The sequence below is a fragment of the Condylura cristata genome, unplaced genomic scaffold, assembly GCF_000260355.1.
Source record: "Condylura cristata isolate star-nosed mole 26May11 unplaced genomic scaffold, ConCri1.0 scaffold00004, whole genome shotgun sequence".
Taxonomy (NCBI): domain Eukaryota; kingdom Metazoa; phylum Chordata; class Mammalia; order Eulipotyphla; family Talpidae; genus Condylura; species Condylura cristata.
The window spans coordinates 58,970,748-58,998,541 of NW_004567105.1; the positions used below are offsets into that span (position 1 = coordinate 58,970,748).

General features: G+C 52.9%; 1 protein-coding gene across 2 annotated transcripts; it reads right to left on the bottom strand.

Moving 5' to 3' along the window:
* PRKCD (protein kinase C, delta) lies at positions 1-27,794 on the bottom strand. Of its 2 annotated transcripts, none has more exons than XM_012720459.1 (18): positions 27,586-27,794; positions 12,523-12,656; positions 11,026-11,225; positions 9,923-9,983; positions 9,613-9,775; positions 9,462-9,493; positions 8,345-8,430; positions 7,970-8,099; positions 6,913-7,013; positions 6,235-6,325; positions 5,910-6,007; positions 5,565-5,738; positions 5,233-5,324; positions 4,685-4,747; positions 3,566-3,704; positions 3,205-3,393; positions 2,489-2,617; positions 1-615 (listed from the first exon to the last, which is right to left on the bottom strand). In XM_012720459.1, exons 2-18 carry the CDS (start codon positions 12,635-12,637, stop codon positions 457-459), a joined length of 2,022 nt encoding a protein of 673 aa, XP_012575913.1. In that variant the 5' UTR covers positions 12,638-12,656; positions 27,586-27,794; the 3' UTR covers positions 1-456. The 2 variants fall into 2 exon arrangements, with proteins under 2 accessions (XP_012575913.1, XP_012575914.1); XM_012720460.1 differs by lacking the exon at positions 27,586-27,794 and adding an exon at positions 26,800-27,145.

Below are 27,794 nucleotides of genomic sequence, written 5' to 3' on the forward strand. Positions count from 1 at the left end.
ATATATATATATATATATATAATTTTTTAAAAAGGTCAACACATCACCAGCACCCCCCATGTTTTTTGAGTAATATATACAGCCTATTACATATGTGTGTGTATATATATATATATATACATGCACATATATATATATATACATATATTTTTTTCAATAGATAACTACATTCAAGTAATGAAACACAGAATGTACAATTTCTCTCTGAGGGCAGAGGAAAAGCAACACAGTTCACACACAGTTCACAGAGAAGTACCATAAAAGCCCAGCCAGACAAGTTGAGAGTCCTCTGGGGGCAAAGGAAGGGGCAGCAGCAGAAATCACGACAGTCACACAAGTTGCTTATCGTTGGGGGTGAGCAGGTGTCGATGAAGGGGGAGCCCAGCCTGCTCTGCCCCAGGTAGGTGGGCAGGTCATGTCCATACTGGCTGGCCCAAGCTCTCTGGTTAGCATACCTCACTTTTCCAGGAGCCCCTCAAATTTGGGGTTCACAAAGGAGAAGCCTTTAAATGCTGCTTGGTCCATGGAGTCGATGAGGTTCTTGTCACTGTAGGAAAGGCGTGGCTTCTCATTCAGGAAGTCCTGGTCGAAGTTGCTGTAGTCTCCAGGGGACTTCTGTGGGTGGAGGGCAGGGGTAGGTGAGTGAATTCAAGGGGTGGCCTTCCTGAGAAGGCTCCTGCGTTTTCCAGGGATCTTCCCCCAGAGACAGAATGCCTGTTGGGCTGGGCAGGGTCAGAACCTTCCTTAGTAAGTAAGAGCAGAAAGTGGAGTTTCTCCCTACAGACTGAGAACAGCCCCAGCTAGAAGCACAATGCTATTTCCCCAAGGAGGTGAAGGAAGAGAGCAGGACTTGAAAGGAAAATCGGGCATCTTCCTGAGGGGTTCTGGCATCCACAGCTCATGGGCCAAAGCCTACTGGCTACCTGGTTTTTGTAGATCCCAATAGCTAAGAATGAATTTCACTTTTCTATTTCATTTTTCTGAGACTTAAAATTAAGACTTTTACATATTTAATGTTTAAGAAAAGAGAGAATATTTCATAATATTAAAAATTAAATGAAATTTTAATGTATCCCTGCATGAAGTTTTATTAGTACACAGCCTGACACATTCATTGACACATCATGTAGCAAGCACTATTTCGAGGCAGCTTGGCTTGCAAACCCCAAAATATTTACTATTGGGTTATTCAAAGAAAAAGTCTTTTAAGGATACAATGACATGGTAACAGAGAGAGGCCTCAAGCTGGTAGCCTGAGGGTCAAACTAGGCTCACAGGTATAATTATTTGGACTAGCACATGGATCTTGAGGCTGTCTTTAAAAATTAGGTAATATGACATAAAAATAAAGATTTCTGGGGCCTCCCTGGTGATGCAAGGGGTTGAGTCTCAGTAGTATCAAGCTATCTCCAGCCACTGCAGCATTAAGTTCAATCCCGGCCAGGGAGGTGACCCACATAGTGCAGCAGACTTCTCCTGACTCACCTGTTGCTCCCCTCAGCAGTGTATTTCAGTCTGCCTGTTCTATTTCCCCACTTTGTCTCTGGAGAATCCTCTCATACCACCAACCCCTACCTCCAGCCTACACCCCAAATCTTGTGTGCCTAAATAAATAAAATAACTCTGTCCCTCTTTGTGTCAAACGCCAGAGACTGGAAATATGACATACCCAGCCCAGGTTTTCGATCCCTGGTGTAGGGAAGCGCGACTGCCTCAAGGCATAAATGTGGAGCCCTGAGAACAGGGTGTGCTGACAGAGGAGGGGAAGCAAAGAACAGGAGTGGGAGTGAAGAACTGTTGTCAGAAAAGACACGCAGTCCAGCCTGCTTCTGCTCTCCTGATGGCCCCTCCGTGGTCTCTGCAATTCTGGGCCATTGTGTTATCCCTCCTCTATCTGGAGAGCCTCCCGGTTGCCCTCTGCCTGCCCTGATTTCCTTGACCACATGCCACTTCTAAGACCCACCCTCCAGGCTCCTGCAGACTGATCTTCCCAAGGCTAACGGATCATGTTGGCCTTGTGACATCTCTCACACTGCTGTCTTATAACGTATAAGTGACCATCAGAGGGCAAGCCTCTTACCTTCCCAACTATCTGAGGCTCCTCCAGCTCTGGAGCCCTGCACAGTGCTCTGCACATACAGGGATTCAGCAATTCCCACATTCACTGAAAAGTGGAGTGGGTGGATAGATGGAGCAAGGGAATGAGGCCCTAACTCTGATACCTGAAGCAACCCTTTGCGTAAAACAGGCAATGTGTATGTGAAAGAATGGCTGGGTCCATAGTCAACAATGTTTTTTGCTTGACTAAAGGAGAGAAATGGTGAGCACACAAGGCAGTCTGTGACTGAATGCGCTAATAGGTCAGGGAATCAGGTGTGCTAGGAGAAGGATGAAAGGAAAGTATATAAATGACATGGGGAGAGGCATGCCAGAGGACAGTGGGGGATAGCAGACAGTGGGTAGCCCCCAGAGGAACAGGCTCACGTACCACTTTGGGTTTGAAGGGTGGCTCCACTGCACATTTCTCCAGCAGAGTCCAGTTAATGGTCTTGAAGAAGGGGTGGGCTTTGATTCTGCCTATCACTCCCAGCCTCTTGGATGGATCCCTTTCAAGCAGCTGCAAGCCAACAGGGGCCCCAATTAGCACCCGAGGGCTGTGGGAAATCAGAGCTTCAGCAAGCCCCAAGCAGGCCCAAAGTGTCAAGGCAAGTCAAGGTCAGTCTAGTGGCACAGCTAAGGGCATCCTCGCATGCTTGCTGTGCTCCCATGTCCCCTGAGATAAAAGGTCACAGCACAGGGCTGCCTGGACTCTGCCTATGGGCCTAGGGAATAAGTTCACAGCTGGCCATTTATATAGTGTTTGCTTTCTGTTTGGCACAGACCTGAGTGTCACACTTATGTTTTCTTCCCACCAGCTCTATGAGGCAAGTTCTCACATAACCTCCATTTTGCAGACAAGGAGACAGACTCAGAATTATCCTCAGATCTGCCTGTCTCCTCATCCTTTTACCATGCCATGCTGGTGTAGGATACTGAGAGAGTACCTTGTTCTTGCTCCTGGAAATGAGGCAAGAAAGCAATGCCCCCAATATGTTAGGGCTGGAGCATCAGTGAGGCTGTTATTTCAGGGACAGGGAACTCCTGGCATTCCCGAGACCCAATGTCTGTTGTCCCTGCCCCAGCAGTCACCCCTGGGTCTCCCACCTTCTCCAGAATGTCCTTGGATTCCTTGGTGATCCAGCGGGGGTAATGTGGTGTGTCCACACGGATGGACTCGAAGAGTTCATCCTCGTCATCCCCATGGAACGGGGACTGGCCAATAAGCATCTCGTAGAGGAGGACTCCGAAGGACCACCAGTCCACAGAGAACGAGTACTTCAGACCCTGCAGGATCTAGGGTAGGAGAAGGGGTGTAGAATTGAGAGGGGCAAGCATGAGCCCTGGGCAGGCCTCCTGGTCCTCCTGGCTTTGGCTTGGACATCACTGTCCTTATAAAGCCTCCCTGGCCTCTTCTTGTCTAGACAAGGTGACCGAACCGGCTGGTAGATGGGGGATACCTGCTCACCTCAGGGGCTATGTAGTCAGGGGTGCCACAGAAGGTGCTGGCCTGATTATCCCCAATTATGTTCTCTTTGCACATCCCAAAGTCAGCGATCTTGATGTGGCCATTCCGGTCCAGCATCACATTATCCAGCTTGAGATCCCTGAGGGGAGGGGATTGGAAAAGGAGTCATCAGGGGTCAACCCCGTCATTTCCTCCACCTCCATGGCCCCATTTTCAATTCTATATGCGTAGAACTCTCCCCAAGAGGTCACAAACATGAAGAAAAGGATGGGAAAGAGGTGTTGAAACCAAGCCCAGTAAGGTACATGCTATGTGCTTCATGCTGGACACACCATCCTACTTCCTGAATCCCAAGTGATGCTCAGAGTGGTTAAATGTGTTCAGGGTGAGCCAGCTGGCCAGTGGGCCAAATGGCCCCAGGGCTCAGATTTGCTTGATTCCACAAGGGCAAGGACCATGTCGGCTTTCATGTAGTTACATATGTCTGGCTTGATAATTTAAACACTTGGAATAAATACTAAAAAGATAAATAGTGCAAAGTCCATATTTCATGATCTCAGTGGCCCTGGCGTGATTCTAGGCATGGACAAGCACATTACAATGCGCATCACATCCTGAACCTGAATGCTCATATTCAGTATGCACTGTCCCATGGATTGGTTTTTCACTCGGCAACGTCCCACCTCAGTAACAAGAGTGTGGCCCAATTTTTTAATGGATGCATAGTAATCCACTGTGGAAAGGGACGATCATTTATTGGATGAGAATTTGTGGAAACAGGGGACACCACTGCCCTAGGGGTGTGAGCAGAAGATTAGATGCTCAGATGGCTTCAAGGAAGGCAGACACTGTACCAGTCAGCGGGAACCAGTCAGTTCCTGCCAATGGCACTGAGTATGAGCAGCAAGTTCCTAGCCTTGGAGCTGTGCCAGCCTCAGCTGAGGGACTACAAGGAATTCTAGCAATGGAGTAGGAGGTTTAGGCAAGTTCCCAACTAAAGGCTGACTCCAAGGCGAGATGAGGCCACAGCTTGGCGGGCCAGGCCTCACTCAGAGCATTGTGGAGGATATACAGGGTTGGGGCTTCCCCTTCTAAATCCCCAGCTCCCAGCCCCCACACCTGTAAATTATCCCTTTGCTGTGTAGAAACTGCAGTCCACAGACTATTTCGGCCGCATAAAACCTGGATAAAAGAGAGACAAAGCATTCTGGGATTTCTGCTCACCAGTCCCTGCTTCTCCCTGGGCCCTCACCCCCACCCCAGGGGTAGGAAATACTGTAAATAACTCCACGGACAACCTGGTTCTGATCAAGCATATCTTGCGTCAGGCAAGTGGGGATCGGCAGCCAAGCCAGAGAAGGCAATCAGGAAAGAAAAGCTCCAAAGAGACATAAGTATATATGCAGACACACACATGCACATTCACACACCCAGCAGGGGTGCACACCAGGCTCCTATGTCTGTCATGCAGGATTACCACCTGGGTGTCTGCCCTGGCTGGGGCCCAAGAAGGGCACAGGACCGGGCATGTCAGTACCATGCTCCCAGTCAGAGCCCACCACCCCATTTGGTGGGGATGGCCTAGGCAACCTTGAATCTTCCCATCCCCAGGTGCAGCCCAGGGAGAGAGAAGAAAGGAAAAGGCAGACTGACAGGGCCTCACGTACGTGGCACGGTACAACTCAAAGCGGCCTTTGTCTTGGATGTGGAACATCAGGTCCCCGCCGTTGAGAAACTCCATCACAAAGAACAGATGTTCCTGGGGTGGGAGCAGAGGCAAAAGGATGACCACCAGGGACAAGCCCCAATAGGAAGCAGGGACATCTCTGTCCTGGGGATGAGGAAGGAGAATGACTCTGCCCCGTAATGACTGAGGAGGGGGACACAGCCTTGCCTTAAATGGTTTGAGGAGGGAGACCATGCACTCCCTAGGGAGCCTAAATAGGAGATGTGGCCCTGCCTGGGGAACTGAGGGCAATTACTGTGGAAGGCTGGGCACCTTGGTCTGGAAAGTGCAGAAGAGGTGGGTGAGAAAGGGATTCTCCCAGGCGAGTGCCAGCACCCGCTTCTCCACCATGGTGCATTCCACATCATCATCGATCAGAACCACATCCTTCTTGAGGGCTTTGATAGCGAAGAACTCCTTTTTGTTCTTGAGCTCTGCCAGTAGCACCTGCCAGCAGATGAGAACGCTAAGCAAAGGAGGGCCAGCCAAAGGTCAGGGTACCACAGACCCACCACCTGACTCCCAGCCTCTGCACCCAAACAGGAAGAAGCCAGGTAAGTTGGGAGGCAAAGGCCCCTGGGTTTCCTGGGCCTATCCCAGGGCCAGGCACCCCCTCACCTTTCCAAAGCTGCCTTTGCCCAGGACCTTGTGGAAAATGAAGTTGTCGATGGTACACTTGGTGCTGCCCTCCCAGATCTTGCCGTAGGTTGTGCTGTCTGCAGAGATGGTGCTTAGGGCTTAGGGCTCAGGACTCTGTCTGCCAATTCCCTTCTCTTGAGGCCCAAAGGAGTTGGGCTAGGGAGGCTGAGAGAGAAGCGGCCCCCTTCTCGAGGAGAGGTGTATTCTCTTAGGTCTCACTCAACAGCAGAGGGAGGCGAGAGCCCCACCCTGGACCTTGGTGGGGAGTAGGGACTTTCCTGGGAAAAAATGGGCCCAGCTTTACCTGGGCCATCATCTCCAGAGATTCCTGGTTTCTTCTCAAAATTCTGGTAGACTCCAACAGGCTCTGACTCTGATTCCTTTCGGAAGGATTTCTGGAGGAGGTTGGGGTAGAAGACAGTTGGTCATATCACTGTCAGAACTCCCAGACCTGGAGGATTCTCACCTCCATAATTCTACCCCAACACCCATGGGGGACAGTCTGGGACACCTCCCACTCCCAAGCAGTGTACATGCATACACACACTTCCAGGAGTACAGGACACTTGGTGATCTCGAAGGCACTGATTTGAAAGGGAAGTTTCATAAATTGAATATCAACTTCCCTACCATTTAATCAAAAGACTTTTATTTATATTACCTTCATTTGTGATTGACTCTAAGCTTAGTGGCATCCCTCAAGCCCCCCCCCCTCCCACATACTTTTAGTCCCAAGGTTCTAAGCTTGTGGTTCTCAGGTTCACCCTCAAGTAAAGAATGACTTGAATATCCCATTTCTCATGAGAGTAAGTTGCTACCTCATTCTTGAACTAGATTTTCCAGAAGAGGGGTCTTAGATCTAAATGTCCCCCACTGTGGATTCCCTGGTATGGTTTCACACCAGGAGGGGTGTGAGCCCTGACAGACACCTCCCACCCCAACCCTGCTGTCCTCCATTTGGGGCTCCCACATGCCTGCACACCTGGCTGACTTGGGTCAAAGCCTCAGCCAAGAGCTTCTGGTTGATGCCACAGAGGTTAGCCACCTTCTTCTGGCACTTGTGATGCACATTCATGCCGCAGTCTGGGGTGAAGAAGAGGCAGGCCATCAGGGCCCCATCCAGCAAGGCCAGCTGGGCAGCCAGCATGCTCCAAGGGCAGGGAGGGTTTTACAGAGCAAAAGAAAAAAAAGGCTTTGGTGGATCTACTGAGTTTCCCTTGTTTTAAGAAAAAAAAAAAAAAAAAAAAAAAAGAATCTGTGGATTCACAGACATCAAGAGCTTCTCCAAACCTTTCATTATTTAAGAAGAAAAGGAAAGTAGAACATAAGCGGCCTAATTCTAAGCCCTTTGAAGACCGCCTAGGACAACCCAGACAAGTGACTTTCCCTTGGGGCATCTCTTGTTTCTCATCTATTAGTGAAGCATGGGGCCAAGAGACAGGTCAGTGAGGGAGGCTTTGCCTGCTAGCCTGTGGCAGGCCTTGGCTACACACCTTCTGCTCCCAGGCCCCTCAGAGAGTTTGGGTCCTACTTTACTTTTTTTTTTTTTTTTTAAATTGTTGCATGGAAGAACTGGGGTGCAGACTAGAGGTGCAGGAGGTGGTAAGAGGATTCACCAGACAGAGTAGGGAGCAGAACAGGCAGATCCACTGAAATATACTGCTTAAGGGAGCAACAGGCAAGACAAGAGGGGTCTGCTGTACCATATGTGGGTCAGCTCTGTGGACAGGAATCGAACTCAGGCTGTGGTGGTGATAGCGCTTATACTTAACCCTAGGCTACCAAGGAGGCCCTGGTCCTAGTTTAACTCTTATCCCATTTTACACTGAGGACACTGTGCTCACACTGAGGTGGGACCACCTGCCCAGTGGTTACAGAGCAGGTAAATGGTAGTGCCAGTCATGCCAGTGAGGACAGCCACCCCAACTTCACCCATGTGAAAAGCCCAAGCAAGAGGGCAAAGGCAGCACTAGCTACTTGGAGCACCACTGGTGAGGGCCCTCCCACCCTCACAACTACCCCAAGCTGGGGGCACGCACCTTCACACTTTAATCCCTGCTTCACCAGCCCCCAGAGCAGGCTGCCACAGTGGTCACAGAAGGTGGGGCTCATGTAGTTGTAAACCTTGAAGCGGTGCGGCATGTCGATGTTGAAGCGTTCTTTCTGGAACTGAGGGGGTGGGAAGGAGGGTTACAAATCAAAGGTCACATGCCAGCTTTCTCAACCTCTGATTCTCTACAAGATGCCCAAGACAGCTTCACTAGAAGCTGGAAAACCCAGGGGCCTAAGGAGCCAAGCCAGAGGACAAAACTAAGAAAATCAGGAAGGGTAAGCCCTCCCAGGAAGGGGGTGAGGAGAGCCCAAATCCCCCCCACCTGACCAAGCCCCCCGACCCCCAGGGCCCAGGGCCTCACTATGGTGTCCCGGCTGTTGGTAGCTGTGCCGGTGCACCGGCCGATGATCTTGTCGATGCATTTCTTATGGATGGCAGCGTTGCATTCTTGAGGAGGCAAAGGCAGGAGGGGGATGGGAAGACAACGGGAGGGGCAGAGGCTGTGAGTTGGCGCTCGCTGGCCCAGTCCAGCCTTCTATACAAAGCCACAGTTCTCCCTGACCGCCCACAGCCTTGCCCCACAAAGGCCTTGGGCCCAGAGCTTTCATTTTCTCTCATTGGACCAGACCTAGCAGGCGGAGCCTGGAAAGGATGGGGCAGGGAAGACAGGCCAATCTGGAAGGTAGCAGAGACTAGGGAAAGCCCAAGGAGTCCTTTGGAGAGTGAGGGAGAAGTGTTGGGTATGTGACAACTAGAAGCAGGGAGGCCCTCTTTCCTTCTTCCATGCCCAGGACAGCAAATAGACCCTGAGTTCTCTGTCACACACATGCACACATGTACACAGACACAGCCCAACACTGTGACACCTAGACATACATACACAGCACATGAGATAATGACAACAGCCTTTCTAAATAGAACGCCAACCACGTGCCTACAACACATCAGCTTTGCATATTTTATACCATTTGATCTTCCCCGTGACTATTATCCTTATTTTATAGATGAGTAAACTGAAGCACAGAGGCTCCAAGGCCCTACAGCTGGGATTCAAATCCAAGTAACCTGGCTCCAGAGCTTGAGCTCACAACCACCTTCGCACACCCCCTCACACATGCACCACAGCGAGGAAAGTATGTCACATGTGTGCACCCCGATGTACCTCCTCTGAACAGAAGCACATGTGCAGTGTGGGGGAAGAGCACCGGCTGATCTCTGTGTAAAGGCCCCCTGTGGCCTATTTTAGGCTACCAAAGCGATGTCACTGAAGGTGAAGAATCGGGAAGAGATATGCAAACTGGCGTTCATGAGCCAGAGCAAGCCGCCCCAGTGCGCACTGCTCAGAGTACTGTTGACACGGGAGCACAGAGCCCTGCACCCAGACAAAAGGGGCACGGGCCTTCCTGTGAGTGAGCTCGGGCACCAGGGGCACATGCGCGCACATGTATGTGCAGGAATTGACCGGTGGGGATACTTACGCCTGCATTTGTAGCCTTGCTTGTTGAGACCCCTGAAAGGCAAATCCCAGAGAGGGTAAGCTTAGGGAGGGAGGGGTAAACCTTGCATGTGAGGGCACCACTCCCAACACTGCCCCCCAGCACCACGTCAGTGGGTACAACCAGATCTCACCAAACAAAATCTTTGCAGACAGAACAGAAGGTGGGCTGCCCGAAGAAGGTGGCAATAAACTCGTGGTTCTTGATGTAGTGGATTTTAGCCTGTTTGATAGCTCCCCGGCGGTTCATTGTTGGAAACTTGGCCTCCTCTTCACCCCGAATTGACTGCTTGCAATCTGGGGCCATGGAGTGGCGAACTCAGTCCCAACTCCAGGGTCTGGGAGGGCAGTCCCCCTGCAACCCCTCTCAGGGTGGCTCCCTAAACTCCCATCCTGGCTCCGGTCTCTAAGTGTACATCCCAATCCAGGCAGGAAGGGTCTTACCTATGTCTTCCAGGAAATACTGCACAGACATCAACACCTTGGCCTGGGGTTGCAAGTCCAGCTATAGGGGTGTGGAGGTAGGGGTCAATGAGGGCGGGCCCAGGCCAAGGCCCCCTGGGAACCCGCCCCCATGGTTGGTCCCCTAAGGCCAAGGGAGTCCTGGTAGTCTAGCCAGACAACTGTCTACCCAGAGTGAGCAGGGACCCGCCCGTGAGCCCCGCCCCCCACCCAGGGGTATTATTACATTTGGGGAAGTGAAAGGATCCAGCCCACACCCAACCTGGCCATATGGCCTGGGAACAGTGTGGGAAGGGAAACTCCCCACCCCTACCCCTGGCTGCCCCCTTAACAGATCTCTTAGAATGACGCCTCCAGCTCCCTTCACACACACAGAGACACAGCTACACAGACACTGACACATCCTGCTGACCTCTTGGCTGTGTCAGGGACTAAGCTCATCTAGTTTCCTCACATCCCCAGGACCCAGACCTGGTGACAGACATTGTCCCTTTGGAGACTGGATAGTGAGCACAGCAAGTGCTCTGCTTGACTAGCTAGGGGTCAATATCGTCCTCAGTCAGCTTCTCCCCAGGTCCAGCCCCGCAACCCTTACTGGAGGCTGACCAGAGTTTTGGCTGGCTACGGAACCTTTTCCAGGGAGAACATCTCGGCTGAAGGAGGCACAGATAACCCTGGGGTGTTCTCTGTCCTAGGGTCATACTGCCACAGGCATGTTCAGAGTCAGTATGTGAATGGGTGGGCCTCAGTCTTGACCTCCTCCTACTCCTTGCTGATGAAGATCTGTTAACTGTTGCTTCCCAATGCCAGCCTGGGCCTGGAATATTTGAAGTTTCCAGAAAGAACTGGCAACTAAGTGTGCCTCTGAGGGGGGACATGGTGCCTCATGTTGGGCTGAGACAGACCCTTATATACTCTAAAAGGCTGGGCTTTTATTCACTGTAGAGCTGGGATTCGAAGCTAGGCTGTACCAGTGCCTAGAGCAGGACTGGTGGCCCAAAGCAGTGCTCATCCCCTGTGCTGCTGCATACACAGTCACGTATGCATGCACACCCAAACAGAACTGCAGCTCGAGCACCCCTCACCCAGAATTCAGCCTTGCCGTTGTTCTTCTTGCAGCGCTCAGCCAGCACAGACACACCCACTGTGACCTCGGACACTGGCTCCTCAGCTGCCCGCATCAGCACAATCTGGATGACCCGGCCCTCGTAGATGTGGGCATCGAAGGTCGACTTCCACTCAGGATACATGGTGGGCTTCTTCTGCACCAGAGTCTTCCCACGCTCTGCAATGGGGCCAGGCAGCAAGGTTGGGTGAGGGCCTCCTGTCCCTCCCTCTCTGGGCTTCCCACATCAGCCTGAAAGAATCTGCCCATCTCTCCCCTCCTGAGGGCCCACTGTGGCTCCCCAGTGTCCTTGAGACCAAGTCTCCATTCTGCAGCCTTCCTAACTGTGCTGCTCCCCAGCTCACCTCACTCCAGAACATACAACTGCCAGAGCTCCTCTAGAGCACCTTGCTAGGTCCCAGCTCCAGGCTTAGCTCCTGCTGTTCCCTCTTCCTGTGACCCTCTTCCTCTAGCCCCACTTCCTTTTTACCACCTTCCTTTACACATTCACTCAGCAAACACAAGCTGAGAGCTCCCACGGCCAGCCACGGGATTGGAGGAGAGGAACATGGTAAAAAGAGAACTTAAGCCTGGTGCCTGTCCTCTTAGAGACAAGAACTAATTTAGCCCTTAAACAAACATTAAATCACAGCTATGAGGCCCTCCCTGGTGGCGCAGTGGGTTAAAGCACTGCACTGAGAAGCTAAAGCCACTTCCGCATGAGTTCGATTCCCGCCTGCCCCGGAGGAGACCACATGGCGTGGCAGACCTCTCCTGACCCGCCCGCTGCTCCCCTCAGCAGTGTACTTTGTCGATCTGCCTGTTCTGCTTCCCACTCTGTCTCTGGTGAAGCCTCTCCCCACCCCTGCACCTCTGGCCTGTACCCCAGTTCTGTATGCATAAATAAATAAATCTTTAAAAAAAAAAAATCACGGCTATGATGAGACTGAAGAGGCCAGTGGCTCTACACCCACCAGGGTTGGGTGGCTTGCCCCAGCCTGAGGATCAGGGAGGACTTCCTGAAGGAAAAGACAGCTCAGATGGGACCTACCCAGGTAAGCAGATAAGCTAAAAAGAATGGCATGAAATGTCTGCCTCTTCCAGGAAGATCTTTCTGACTCCGGTCTGAGACAGCTTCCTAAAGGCTTCTCTATCACATAACTCGTTGTCAGGCTCCCCCACCTCAATAGTGAACCCCATAACGATAAAAACCAAATCAGCTCAGGAGCTGGCAATGTCCTCAGTACTAACACAGGGCCTGGCATGGATGGGCACATCGAAATTACTGGGGAAAGTGGCCAGTGCAGAAGTCCTATAGGCACTTGGTAGCTTCTGCTGTCCTGTACCCACAGCTGTGCTGGGCAGAGACAAGCATGAGGAAAGATCCCTCAGGTGTTCTGGCCCCCTCCACTGCTTCCCCCTACGCCCAGATTCTCATGGTTGCTGCTGGCTCACCAGGGCCCAATCTCAGCTCTACCTGTACTGAGCGCCTCCTTCATCTTCACAGCACAGAACGGCTGGCTGGTATCATCTGCAGGTTTTAGGGAGCCCATCTCATAGGAGTTGAAGGCGATGCGCAGGAAGGGCGCCATGCTGGATTCTGTAGCGGGGCTGTTTAGACAGAGGATTGAAGCTGGTCAGTATGACAGGACTAATCATGAAAGATGCCAGAGTACCTACTTCCCCTGAGGCTCTCACAGCATTGAGTTTGGCCAATGGGGTATTTGAAATGCACTAGTTCTAGCTGTAAATGTTTGGATTTGTGTCAACCCACAAATGGCTGGCTGGCACTGGGATGGCTGCCCATTTTGTCAGGCAATCCTGACAGTCTACTCAAGGCCAGAGGCCCCCTCGCCACTCTTCAAAACCTACATGGGCCCTGAAAAGTATGAGTCTGTGACCCCCAAGTCATTCATTTGGGAAGTCATTCAACACCACCTTTAATATCCAATTTGCTGCACACTTCCTATATACTGAGCACCTATTATATGCAGGGTTCCAGCACCTCACTGCCGGCCAGATGGGCAGGATAATACCTTCTCCTGCCCTTGCAGCCCTTCTGAGTTGGTTTTCACTCTACCCAGACTGACAAGTAGGATTAAGATGAATACCCCCACTTTAAAGATGAAGGAGCTCAGATCCTAAAGCTGGGATTCCACTAATGAAGCACTATTGTGTCCAGAATCCAGGGCAGTGAAAATGCTCCCCACCCTCATTGCCAGGTCAGTGCATCTGACCTCTGAATCCAGGTCCCTTGAAATCAGATGCCTCTCATCACCTAAAAGGTTGCCTACCTTTGCACACTAGCTCTTTGTTATTACAGGCAAAAAGTGATTTTATGATTAACATCATACCGAATGTGCTTTTTTTTAAAAAAAAGATTTGTGCATCCAGAACTGGGGTACAGGCCAGAGGTCCAGGGGCAGTGAGAGGATTCACCAGACAGAATGGGGAGCAGAACAGGCAGATCAACAAAGTACACTGCTGAGGGGAGCAGCAGGTGAGAGAGGAAAGGTCTTGCCTCCGGGGCTGGGGATTGAACTCACACTAAGCTGTGGCCAGTTTGCAGTGCTGCGTTCCAACCCATTGCACCACCAAAGAGGGCCCTGCTGAACGTGCTTTTTAAACCACACGGGTCAGTCACACACTTCATCGATCTTCAAAGTTCCTCAAATCAAGGATCACTACAGATGACCATGAAGGTCTTTCAGGTTGTCTGGGAGGAGGATACTCACATGAGTGGATCCACACGAGCACATCAAACATATGCATGGAACACTGGCTCTGGCCTCCGTAGCTGAGGTTGAACGAACGTATACTGAGGGGCATACGCATATGTGTTCACTCCCTCCTGAAATAAGCCACATGGAGGTGGACGCAGACATGCACCCCCTCTCCCACCCACATATGCACTCATTCAATATGTGCCTTGTCCCCAGAATGGCTCCCAGGCTCCTCCACAAGGCAGCTGGAGAAGCAACCAGGTCTGCCGGGAGCTCCCTGTCCAGATGAGCTCACAGGAAACACTGACCTCAGCCTACAGCCCAACCCAGTGGCCCGGCCAGTCATCTGAGGCCAACAGCCAGAGTACAAGGGAGGGGCCAAGTGGGGCAGACCCCCGTGTCCCCTGCCAGGGCCTGGCTACAACTCAAAGGGAGGGAGTCCAGTTGCAAGCTCACGTCTGAGTATGACTCCCAAAGCCTTTACCCAAACTAAGGTCAGCTCCCACCCCAACTCTGACCTCTGGGTAGGCAGGAAGCTGTTGCTAGCTCCCCCCTGAGCAAGAGCACACAAGAGGGTGCATGTAGGTGTGTGTGATGATGCACATGGGTGAATGTGCCCTGGGGGTCCAGAGCGATCAGGAGGGCCCAATGCACATTTACCACTGGTCAGCGTGCCTACAGCCCAACCCCAACAGACATAGTGCACCCTCGTACTTCCAGCAGGACTGCCTTGAAGCGCAGCTGGGGTACTGGTGGCCTTTCTCAGGATTGGGCGGGTGAGAGGAAAGGTTGGCAGGGACAAAGAAACATGCTACAGGGGCCAGGCTCATGGGAGAGAGTGGGCAGGGCAGCTCTGCATGGCAAGTGGTGGCCAAACTTCCTTGACACCAATCATAGCTGTGGGATTCTGCTGGTCCCTGGGGAAGAGTTGTCAGAGTGATGAAAATATGTATTAAGATGAGCACCCATGTCACACCACAGGCCGCAGGACGGGGTCCTCTTACCACTGTCAACCTTGTTTTCAGCTCTCACCGCACACCTGTGCATCTCCCTTCCTAGTGCACAGAATACACTCATATCCCATACTGCATCTGTCCCACCCCTCCAAGAGCTGGGGAAGACAGTCCTGGTAACTGGCCCCCCTTCTCAGGGAAAGAAATCAATTCTCCAAGAACACCAAGCTGCCCGTCTTGAGCAGCGGCTGTGCCACACACTTGCTGGCAGCTCCTCCTCTCCACTGTGTCCCTCTGAAGCCAGCCTAGATGGCCCATAGGCTCCATGACCCAGATCACCCAGAAGGAGCTGTACTTGGAGATCACCCCAGTGCTGCATGGAGGAGACAGGGTCAAGAGAAGTCCCAGGAGGGTAAGGAAAGGCAGCCTTGAGGGGCAGAGACTGCTCATCAGACCTACCCTCCAACTCTATGTCACACCAGAGCAGCCAATACTCACAGTTAGAAGCCACTAGAAGAAAAACCACAACCACAGCAAACCCTGGCCCCAGCCCCAAACTGCAGAGCCAGGCCACAGCACCATGAAGAGGGGGGACAATGGGATGTAAGGGCTGCTCTGAGGCAATTTAGCATAACCCTAGGATCAGGTCATCCAGCCCCAGCTTTCCTAACACTAAAACTACACCACAGTTCCTGGCCAGGTTCTACCACCACCCCTTCCACCCCCCAGTTACACTGGACCCCAGGAGTGAGACAAACACCACAAGTTGGCAACTTCCATCCCTCCATTTCTTCCCTTGACCCTGAGGGAGGTATGAACTCCTTTACACAAATCCTCCCTGCACAAAGGAGCCATACTCACCCACTCACAGTGTCTGAACACCTGTGAGAAGGCCCGGGGGTGAAGAAACAGCACAAAAGCAAGGTGTGCTGACTATTTATAGCCCCCCCATGCAAATAGGCCCCACAGGCCCCAAAGGAAGGCCACTGGCTCAGCCTGACATGGCTGCTATAGAGGGCCACGGAGATAGCAGAGGTTAGACCCACATCTCTGTGAGGGCCAGTTACTTGATGCCAGCTGCCTATGGTTCCTGGTGTCTATTCTCCTGCCTCTCCAGTCCACTGCTCCAGCCTCTAGCAGGAGCAGCCCTATGAACAGAGCGCACTGGTTTCAGAGTCAAACGTCTGGGTGTGATCTCAGCACCCCCACTTAATAAGAAGGATGGTCTTTTTTCTGAGGCCAACAACATACCAGATTAACCTTATAATGGCATTACTTTACTTTATCCCCCACGTTAACAAGGAAAGGCTATGTGTCTTACCCAAAGTGACAGCCAGTAAGTTGTAGAAGAGGATTTGAGCCTAGGCCTGCCTGATGTTGCAGCTCACATTCACCCTGGCATACCATGTCAGGAAAAAGAGATGAGGGGAATGGGTAGAAGTGCACACATAAATGTGAACAGTACACACAGAACAGTGCACATAAACAAACTCAAGAGGACAGAGGAAATGACAGAGAGGTAGGGCACTGGAGACAGGCACCCTGAACGTGACCACAGCCGACCCATCCACCCCCTTCCAGGCTGCTCACACTGTGAAATTGAGGACTCCCCTCTTTTCTGTACAGCAAGGTGGCAGAGACCCCTGAACTGCTATAGCACACACCTCCCCCCCCCCCCACCCCCAAAGTCCCAGCCTCTTGGGCTAGCCTCCAGTTCTAAAACTCTGGGAAAGATTTGATGACACTGGGTACCAGCCCTAGGAGATGTGGGGTGCTTTGCATTCTGCCCAGCACCAGCAGCCAAGGGTAAGGAAAGACCGTGCTGGCCAGTTCACGGCCGACAATGGAAACCTGCTCCCAGCCAGTCCAAGGCAGTAGGTGGGGCCTTACCTCCAAGTGACCATAGTGACCTTGCTGGTCACAGCTCCCAGGGCAGGGGGCGGGTTTGCATGTTGCCCATCTATACTTGGGCATGTGAGCACTTTCCAGCAAAGTGGGTGGGGGTGGAGAGTGGGGACATGGTCTAAGGGGTGCCAGCAGGAAAAGGAAATGTATTTTCTAATTTTTCCCCAACTATCACGCGTAACTTGTTTAATGACTAACTTTGTTGAAGGTGAAAAATACACTCAACATGCCAAAATATCTTCCGATGCCCATCACCATTCTGAATAGAGGGGAAATCAAGGGCAAGGTCCTGCACTTAGGGTCCCCTGGCCCCTAGATCCAGCCTGGTCCCCGCCACCCCAGGTGATTCTGGAATTTGATTCTGCCTCACAGGCCTCAGAGTGATGCTCCCTGGGCAGAGAACTACAGTGGGGTGAGAAACACCTCAGTCAGGCTCCTGGGGAGCTTGTGCAAAGATGAAAGGAGGCTCCCTCAGAAACAAAAGGGGGTGGATTGAGGTAAAGCAGAGGAAGCAGAGATCTACTAGGGCCTTTAACAGTCTCTGAGGAAGTGGGGATGAACTCTTCCAGGCAACTCTCTCCTACACATACCTGCCTGGTATGGGGGCTGGCTCCTGCCACCTCCCCAAGGAAGGTAGGGCCAGCTGCCAGTCAAGATTCGGTGGCAGTGGCAGCAAAGTAATGTGGGAGAGGTGTGAGCCAAAGCCGTCCTAAGGTTGCAGATCTTGCCTAGGGAGGATCTTGGGGCCTAGCCTGCACTGGACTTGAGGGATGAATGAAGGAGCAGGCAGGGGGAGGGAAGCAGTGTGATCTGCAGGAGGGAGCTGGACCAGCCCTGACAGAGTTGCAACAGAGCAAGGGTGCAGGGTGTGGCAGAAGCTGATGGGCTGGGCAGGCAGGCGGTGTGCCTTGGCTGGGAAGCTAGTCTCCCCAGACAGCCTTCCCAGAAGGAAGCAAGTCAAGGAGGCAACAGGGGTTTCATAACCCAGGAAATGGACTCAGCAAGAAGGTGTGCAGTAGGGGAGGGGAGTGCTAAGGAGACCCTTCCAAGACCCCTCAGAGTCAGTCTAAGCCCTCCCTGGGAGGCTCAGCTGCCCTGGGAGGAGGAAAGCAGTGACCGCAGGTCAGAGTCAGGTTCCAGAGCAGGGCCTACTCTTCACACCTGCTCTTCCCTAGGAGAGCAGCTCATCTCCCAGCTAGAGTTCCTCCTTGCCTCCTCCTGAAACAATGTAGCCCCACAACTATGGACTCTCCTCCCCTTCTCCAGTGATCCTGCCCACCTGTGATCACTCCTGGCTCCTCCCCCACCATTCTCCCCACAGCTTGGAACCACCTGGGCTCCAGCTTGAAGAAAGTCCACACCTCAGTTGGACCCTCAAGTCTCACTTCTGGCCACTCTGTGAACACAGGCCTCCCTTCAAGCCTGTCTTTGCATATGCTGCTCCTTCAGTCAGAATACCTTCCTTAGGAAGTTCCCACTTACCTTTCCGGACAGCTCTAAGGGCCAGCCCTGGGAGAGCCTTCCCCACTCCCCATGAAGCCAGCTGCTCTCCACTTGTCTCCACAGGTACACGATGCTGGTGTTTGGCACCTGGGTCTGTTATAGGTGGAGGAGGGAGTCTCTGCTCTAATTCAGTCTTCTCAGTCCCAGCTGTACATCTAACAGTCCTGAGCACTTTCACCAACCCCACTGCCAGACCCAGCCCACCAGATCCAATGGGAATCAGAGATAGAGTTGTGGCAGCATGAGTGAAACTTTTGCAGTGGCAAAAGGGATGGCAGTACCCTAAGAATCAGTGAATCATGTAAGGCTTCCTCTCAGGGAAAAAACCACCATGTGGTGACATAATTCTGCACATAACAAAGTGGGAGCTAGATCCCAAAGGCTCAGATGGGTCACAACCCTCCTCAGTTCCAGTCAGCAGCCACAGTGACAAGACATGCCAGGCCCATGAAATGCACAGGCTGCCTAGGCACAGACACATAAGTAGAACTACAGGGGAGGGTAAAACACATACCACTTGGGCAGTGAATGGGAAGAAGTGAGAGGGGCTGGGGTAGAATGGGGGCTGAAGGGCCTGTGAGCCACAGTGAACTGAAGGATGAGCAGGGGTGCCACGGGCCTGTGCTGTCAGAGCACCTGGCAAGGTCTGAGAGGCCTTGGACTCTGGCTGTCATGGGCGCATACCCACCCTTGCCAGCATGTGTAGGGTGGGCCCTCCTTGGGGGCAAAGCCCACACCAGACACAAGTCTGGAGCCCAGTCCTACAATGAGGACACCTTAGGCATAGCCAGAGGGAGGGCTCCAGATACCTGAGGAAGGAACAAAGGCTCCTTCATGGCAGAACTGAGGACAAGGGGGCCTCTATGCAGAGTGGGGATAGGGGTACGTCAGGGCTTCTCCCAGAATAACCACACACGTGTGCACATTAAGGCACCCCCACCAACCCAAACACACAGTTACATACGGGGCGCACTGCTTGCAGCTGGAGACATGCCACAGATACACACATATTTCCATGATGACTCAGTGACACACTGAGAAACACTTCCATTCACTGGCTCTCACGTGTCAGTCCTCTGAGGCCCACACACAACATTAGAACCTATTTGCATTCACCAGCAAAGAGAACACATGCAACAGGGTACCATGAACACATGGGCACAGAGACACTCCAGGGCCACTCAGAGATAAACACGCAAGTCTAGAAGGACCCATACGTGCTAGGCTAGGGCCTGGCACAAGCAAAATTCAAATGATACTTGGGGCACAATGGTGGGAGGGAGGTGGGGGTAGGGCAGCTGGTGTCAGGCAGGCTGGACATCTGCACTGAGGGAGGGGGAGAAAGTTCCTCAGGCCCAGAGCAAAGTACAAAGTTTGCCTCCCTGCCCACCTGCCTGGGAGGAAGTCAGTGGAGGCTGAGGATGAGGATGGGGTCACAGGTGGCAGCCACAGGCCTGGCGGCCTGGCGTGTTGAAAAGGGTTTGCATCTGTGTGGGTAGGGCTGGCCCTGGGAAGATCTCACATACGGCCTCCACTGAGCTCTAGATACACTGTTCAGAAACTGACAAAGGTAAAGCAGTTTACCAGAAGCCACAGAGTAATGGGGCAGCCCCTAGGAGTGGGAACGGCTCTTCCATCAGCCACTGCAGAGAGGCCCTGAGTCCACACCTCACCCCTCTCTCTGCACCCACAGAGGTTCCTTCCTAGAGTCTCCAGATTGTTAACAACAATCTTTGTGTTTGGGAGAAAGTGAGATGGCTACCTAAGGCTTTTGCCATTCATTCCAGAAAGCAGGGAGGTGATAAGTCAGGCCATAAGAGGCAGCAAACAGAGGAACTGGAAAACAGGAGTCTGGGAGTGGGTCCCCAGAGTGCTGAGTGCCCTGCAAGCTGGATCAAGGTGCCCTGGCATCCTCTTCTCCAAAAGGGCAGGATTCTGCCCTGCCTAAGAGGAAGTGCTGAGTCTAGAACCTGGTACTGAAGCAGCCACCACTGTCACCCCCACACCTGGTCCTCTCCCCACTGGCCCCATCATCCATCTCTAGTTGTCTCTAAGCCATCAGGACTTTCAAACTTCTTTGTACCAGTGGCAAAGGGGCTGTCTCCAGCCAGTCAGCAGCCCTTCTCTGGTCTCCTGCTCTGGTAAGAAGATGAACTGCAAGGTAGCCTGAGTCCCCGGCCATCCCTCTCAAGGCTGCGTCTTCCTGCCTTGACAATGGAGATTTCTAAGCTTTCTCTAGCCTTGATAATGGAAGACCTGGCTATCCTCCTTTCTTCACCTACCCCTGCTGGTAGCCCAGCCCCCAGCGCCACAGCCCACACCATGCAGACATCTGATCCAGTCTTGGACCTTGGTGACTGGCTGCTCCACTCAGCCTGTTTACCCAACACAGCCATAGACATGATCCAAAGCTTCCGGAGTTGTTGTGAAAACAGTGGCTCAGCTACCACAAGCCTGCCCTCCTGGGCCCTTTGGCAGGGATCTTCCAGGGACAGCCAGCCTGGCCCAGTACGCAGGGCCTCTGTGACTTCCCCAGCATGACCTGACAAACCCTCCCCTTCTGGTTCAGCTTTACATGCTGGATCTTGACACTCAGGTGTCCACGCTCTGTCCAGAGTGTCCTAGACTCCAGGTTCATGGACCCACCTGCCTCCTCAACCTTATCACTTCTCTAGAAGTGCTCAAAAATGTGCAAACCGGGCCTACTTATGTTCCCCCTCATCTCTTTGCAGCACCAGCTCACCCAGTTGCTCAGGTCAGAGGCCTGGGGGCCAAGGGGAGGGTATGTTTCCACCTACCCCTTCTGCCCTAGCCAGCAATGCTAGCATTCCTGCCTCTGCAGTCTACCCTAAAGCCCTCTCTTCTCTCTTCCCACTGCCCCATCGGACTCCATTGCTTCACCAACCTCCACACCTGCCTGTTCTGTCCCACACAGTCCTTGCCCCGTGACTTTATGGCCTTTTAAGATAGTAAAGCAGATTTCAGCAGTCACCTCCTCCTTTCTTCCATACCCCAAGTTTTCAGTATTTCCCCCTCCCTCTTGATTCTCCCCCAGACTTCTCTCTCTGGCCTACCTAACCTGCCCCATGGTCTCCCCTCCCCACTCTGTTGCAGCCACAGGGGTACCTCTCAGTTCCCTGAACATACAAGTTCCTTCCCACTCAAGACCTCTGCACTTGTTGTTCCATCATACCCCTCTCCCAAAATATACACTGGCTCCTCCTCAGATGGCCACTTGCCCATTCACAGATAGAGATTAAAAGCAGCCTAGTCCCTGGCTCAAGAATATAGAACCAGTTAATAACATCACGCAAGGATTCGAGGCCAGATGTCTGATGTTTGTGGAAGTTTTGTTCTAATCCTTCAGGATGCCCTTACATTCCTAACCCTGGCCTCTGTCAGCCCCCCTGCCCCAGTCAGCGACACCACCATCATTACCACTCTTCAACACCTAAGACCCCCAGCGTATACACGGGTGTGAGGACTTTCAGCTCCCCCCACAACCCCTGCCCCCCAGCTTCCATCAACTCCAGATGTCCGCCCCCTTCCCCAGTCCAAAGGCTGACTCCAGGGGTTTAAAGTGTAGGCAAGCTGGCAGGAGGGAGCACCATCCACCCCCTCATCACCAGCTTCAGCTTCTCCAAGCCCAGTGTCCTGCAGGGAGCCAGGGTAGGGGAAGGGGCCCAGGGGAGGCCTGAGGGGGCAGCAGCCAGCTGCAACTGCCTTTCCTTCCCTGCATCCATTTGTCATGAGATCTATTTTCTCCCTCTGAAAGGGAGTGAGGGGGAGAAGAGCAGGAGGGGACTGGGCCAATGTGTGGGTACAGCTGCTCTACCCTGGAGCTCCTCTTCTCAGAAGACATGGAGCCTTTTGAACTTCCAGAACCTCTCCACCTGCAGCACTGCTGCTAGAGGCAGAATGAGGGGAGGGGAAGGAGATGACTTCTCAGCGGTCTCTGCAGCCACCTGGCCCTGTAACACTGGCCAGTGCCAGGCCAACAGACAATAACAACCCACATCCCTCAGTAACACTTGCTGTTTTTCAACAGTTACCATGCACTGTGTGTTAAGCGCCATACATAACTACAGTTTAGGTACTAACAATGTGCCAGACACCGTACTAACTACTTTGCATACAAGATCAGTTTCTGCCACAAACACCATCAAGGTGTCTCCTTTGAGGGAGAAACTGAGGCACTGGGCATCAAAACCACTTTCCCAGGTTTATTCACACAGCTGCGTGGAGCTGCTTAATCAGTGATGTAGCCCAATTTCTTCCAATCATACTCAGGGCCACGACAGCCAGAGTTAACACTCTGAGCCTGGCTTACAGGTTTGAAGGAAGGGAGGAAATGGGGTGGTGGGAACTTCATGGCCTCAGCCCTGTTACTGCACTCCTTGAGCTTCTGTCAAGACCTGACAGCCCTTGCAGTGGAGAGCCTGGTCAGCCAGCCTAATCCACTGGCCAGATGCGCTCCCCTCACAGGGAAGGCCAGGGCGGGGCAAGCCACAGACGGAGGACTGGTCAGTCCTACTCTAAAACCACTTCCTGGGCAGCACAGAGGAAGTGAGCCTCCGGAAACGCCTCAGATGGACAGGCCTCTCCCATGGGTCCAGGCTTTAGAAAGTACACAGAGGGCCTTAAGAGAAGTATCCTGGCCAGCTTGTCAGTTCCCAAAGTCCAGCAGCTCCACTTCCAGGCACAGATAGGACCCCTAGTGCCTGGAAGCCTCTTGGTCTATGATCACAGACAACAGCTACAAACAGTACTGTCACTTTCCCATGCCCTCTATCTCCAATGCCAAGAACTGGTCAGGCTGTGGCCTAGACCAGGCAGGCCGGCTAATTGGTGAATGCCTGGGCATAGCCCACCTCCCAAGTGAGGTCCAGCCTCCTGGAATGCCTGTGGTCATGGCCACACCTCAAACCTTATCCTTTGTGCCAGATGCAGGCTGGCTGTGACTCTGACTAAGGACCCCCCTTCCTGATCTAGAATGAGCATAATGTGGTGAGTAAGGACAGGAACCTGGGTGTATAGATGACTGTCTGTGTGTGTGTTTGAGCGTGCCTGTGGATACCTGTGTATGTGTGTACACATGGTTGGTGTATGTGTGGACACTCATGAGTCTGCAGGCATGGGGGCTTAGTGCAGCCTCAGTTTCTGTATCCTTCATGAGAATATGTGTCTGTGCTGGCCAGGTAGGAGATGTCTGAGAGTTGAAAGTGGGATGGCTCCAAGGCTAATTAATTGAATTTCAGAGTTGAAACTGCGCTCAGAGGGTAGAATCTCCTGAATTCATCAGCTCTCAGCCAGCCTCCTCCCCGCTAGACTTGGGGTTAAGTTAAATAAACAGAAGACCCAATGAAAACCCTGCCTTTGTTTGGCCCTCACTCTCAGTCCCAGAATGAGGGATCTGACCTCTTAGCCACTTCTTTCCCTAGAATTAGGTTTAGGGAGCCCAACCCCTACCAAGACTCATCCCCCAGATCTGTAGGTATCTGACAGCCAGTAAGGATGGGAGTGCGGTTGATCAGTCAGAACTTCTGGAGGAAAGACAACCTTTGCCACCCTTCCCTACTGTTACTCCCTAGGTTCCAGGTGCCCTAAGCAACCTCTCCCATTACCCCCCATAAACCCACTCATTGGGTCCTAGACACATAATGGGCTGTTTTCATTGCAATAGGGATTGAAGGAGACAAGGATTGCCCCAAAGGAAGGAAAGTCTAGCTTTATGAGGGGCCTTCCTTTAGAGACTACCCAGCTCACTCTAAATCTGGGGCTGGAGAGGAGGATGTAGAGTCCCTCCTCTGCCTCAGAGACGCTAAGGAGATGAGGGGAATTGAAGAAAGTTTAGTTGTGTTAGGAGCTGGGAGACTTCATCCCATTGCCAGCTCTAAGTCCAACCCATGGGGGACACAGGGTTGACCTGCTTCCCTGTGTAAAACAAGGAGAGGATAAGGGGCCATGAAAAAGCTGACACCCACATTCAAAGCTTGGCTCACACACCACTTTTCTCTAACAGTGAAATGTCACCACTCCTTGCCCCAAACCACAAGAGGCCCAGGCTTTTCAGCTCCAAGGTCAAAGTCTTCTGAGCACAGGTAGCCAGTTTCAGGCAGAGAAGCCTCATAGGACGTACCCTCAAACACAGGGCAAACTGCTGCGTCCTCTGGGAGCCCACATTCCATAATTAGAGCAAGGAGGAAGATTACCCTTGTACAGAGTCCATCTATGTAAGAGGACCCTTCTTACTGGGGCTCCCAGTTCCGCCTTCCTTTAGTCTTGGCTCCTGCAGCTGCCACCACCACACACGACAGAAGTAGGTTCACCACCCTCACCTAGACCAATTTCTAGTAAACCTGCAGGAATGAGAGAAAAGAGCTGAGCTGGGCGCCACCAAACAAGCTCTCCCCATCGATCAGGAGTCTTGGCATGGCTCTCAGGGCTGGCCCAGCCTCATCTGGCTCTGAGATCTCAGTCTTTTTGGCTTTAGCTATTGTTCTATGAAATGAGGTAATGGGTCCAACTTTCCTGGACATCTGCTGTGTCCAGTCTGTGTTCTCTCTCTCTAGGTATCTCAGCACTCAGGGCATTTTGAGGCTGGTGGGGCGGCCTAGAGATATAGCAAGAAAGCTGTTTCTAATTCCCCAGTCAGTGGAAGGTTTCCCTATGGGCTTGGGAAACCTAAGATGCCATCAGTATCACCACTATGTGATCTGGGGCAACTCCTATGAATCTCAGTTTGTCTTATCTTTAAAATGGGGAGGCTATATCTCCTAAGGCTTCATTGACTGACATGATGTGCCAGCTCTTGCACCTAAACTCACAGGCAAATTGAGCTCAAGTGAACTGGCGATGCCAAGGAAGTAGTGACATTTTTTGTTCCTTGTTTTGTACCTCCTTGTCCAGGTGATTCTCACATGATCGCTGTGCCCATTACACAAGTGAAAAAGCTGAGGCCCAAGGGACCCCAGAAGGAATAGTAAAGGGAGCAAGGGGCCCTGGGGCTCCTGGCTTAAAGGAGAAAGATCCGCCTCCCCAGACAAGAGCTTTCCCCCAGCTGAAGATCCCTATCACCACTCCCTGGGGGCTGAGGCACCCTCAGGATTTATCTTTTTGTCTGTGCTTTAAATTATTTCTAATTTTAATTTAAACTCCAATTAGCTGCACCAGTTAAATGGTGTCAGTGCCCTGCAGTGACAACTCCGCATCACCCCCGACATTACTGCTGAGATTGTGGGGGTGGAGGGTGCATCCTGTGGGCTACAGAGCTGAATACTAGTGGGGTCTCTGTCAGCTGTCGTCTCCCCAATAAATAGTCTGTTCAAAGGGATGGAGGAACAGTAGACACACAGCAAGTAGGAAATTGGGTTGCAGACCATCTGGGTTTTGTCAGCCCCAGCTCCTAGAAGAATGAAGAGTGTATACAAATAAGACTTAGAATGTGCTAAGCTCTCACTGGGAACCAAAGCTGTGCTAATGGACTGCTGACACAGGACCTCTAGTCTCCACAGTAACCTTCATTCTGCAGATAGGGGAACTCTGTGTGAGAAAGCTAGCTTGTCTCTTGTTCTTAATAGGTACAGAGAGTTTTGGAGCCCAAGTTTTCCCTGAGTCCAGTAGTCACAATACTACAAACCCAAGATTTTCTCACTGGTTGTCTGTCAATTTTAGGGAATAAAGAAGGTAAGAAATGAAGACCTCCTCTTCTCTTCCCAGAATCCAGGGCTAGGCTCAAGTGTGCAGATGCCCCCCCACATCCTCACAGCCTCCCATATGCTGCTCTCACCTTCTCTCCCAGCACCTTTACCTCAGGGCACAGGCGACAAGTACCGTTGCATCCCCTTATGCTATTCACACCCACACCCAAGCTCTCTCAGTTCCCCACAATCCCAGTTACTCCCCAGCATACATACTCGGGAGCCCCAAGCCCAGCTACTCCCCAGCACACATACTAGCAGTTTCATACAGTCAGACTGTGAGTGTCCCACCAGTCATACAGCTCACACCCCAGTCTCACCCCAGTCACAGTTCTGTCACACACAGATCCCACATACCACCCTATGCCAGGTACAGCTCTCCAAACACCTCCGCACATGCCTCTCTTTCTCTCTGTCATTCACACACACAGCACCGCCATCACCACCACCACCACCACAGCTGCCCTCTACTGGCCTCTCCACCACTGCCCAGTTCAGTCCACAGCAAGAAGGAGGAAACCCAGAGGACCAGTCCCCTCCCTCAGTAACCAGCTCAGCCTGGACACAGCAGCTCAGTGGTACAGCGGGGAGGAAAAACATGAGTGCGCACTTGTACAGGCTGGCACTCACACATGAGCCTGGTGGGCAGGCTCTAACAGCATGGACCCCACAATAAACAACTTGAATGTGTTCACGACCATGGGGCCACCACCACACACTTAGTATGCAACACCCCATCCTCCAAATACACACACACAGGCACACATACCTATAGAGGGAAGTCCAGTGACAAAGCACACACCAAGGCAAAGTACACATCTAGTCGCAAAGGGCACACAGAGCCTCAGGGCAACCAAAGAGACACACACAAACACACACGAGCAAGCCATACGTTTGAAAAATGACACACAGGGCAAGTTCCAGACACAATGACAAAGAACACACAAGTAGACACAGACACACAACATACCTATATAGCCAGGTGACGCAGCAGAAGAAGGGGTTCATACAAACAGGGTGGGTGACAGAGAAGGGAAATCCCCCCACTAGAGCCAAATCCTCAGACCAGGTTTGAGGACTGGGATCAGTGGAAGGTCGGGGTGGGAAGGGGGATGGTGGAGACTGGGGCCACGCCCAGCCTGGAGACAGATGGAGGGACAGTGGAGAAAGACAGCCGGGACTGAAAGAAGAGATCGAGCAAAGAGGAGGCGCGGCGCCGCGCCGGCCGGACGAGACAGGGACCCAGAGGTTGGAATCGAGGCCCGGCCCGCGCGACGGGTGGAAAAGAAGAGGCGTAGGACGGGCAGGGGGCGGCGGGCGTGCGCCCAGAGCTCGGCTTCTGGAGGGCAGGATCTAGGGGATGGCGGAAGGTGGGGTGGAAGTGAGGCGATGGGCGCCAGAGGAGCGTGGAAGGACAGATCGCGAACGAGGGAGGCGGACCAGAGGGGGTGGGGACAGATGGACCGACCAGAGGTTCCAGGGATAAGCGGGCGCTTGGAGGATCTGGGGACACACAGGCGGGCAGAGGGGCCGAGAGGAGACGAAAAAGATCCCCAGCCACTACCGTAGAACAGAGGGACAGACGGACTGTTGTGGAGACCGAGGCACCGGCGGGTCCCGGCGCGGGGCTGGACTTGGGCTGGCAGCCGCTCAGTTTCTCAGTTTCGGAAACGGGAACCGAAGCGGGGAGGGGGAGGGGCGGCGCGCCCTCCGGGTAGCCCGGGTCCCACGTCGTCGGGGCCCGGCCCTCACTCACCTCCGGGGGAAGGGCCCGGCGCAAGGGTCGCGGCCGCTGGGGTCCCGGGGCCGGCACGGCTCCCGCCGCGCGCGGTCGGGGGTCGGTGCTCGCCCGACTGGGACGGGCCCGGCGGCGGAGAGGCACCGCTCGGCCTGGGCACGACGGGTGGACGCCGGGGGTCGCTCGGGGGATCCGGGTGCCGCCGCCTCCCGCTCCCGCGCCGCTGC

Excerpts from the sequence above, each read along its gene's own strand:
- PRKCD (XM_012720460.1), bottom strand. The coding sequence starts at position 26,837 with ATGAACCCCTTCTTCTGCTGCGTCACCTGGCTATATAG. Across the intron at positions 11,226-12,522 it reads GAAGGAGGCGCTCAGTACAG|AGCGTGGGAAGACTCTGGTG; the intron begins GTAGAGCTGAGA and ends GCCCCATTGCAG. Across the intron at positions 9,984-11,025 it reads ACGGCAAGGCTGAATTCTGG|CTGGACTTGCAACCCCAGGC; the intron begins GTGAGGGGTGCT and ends ACACCCCTATAG.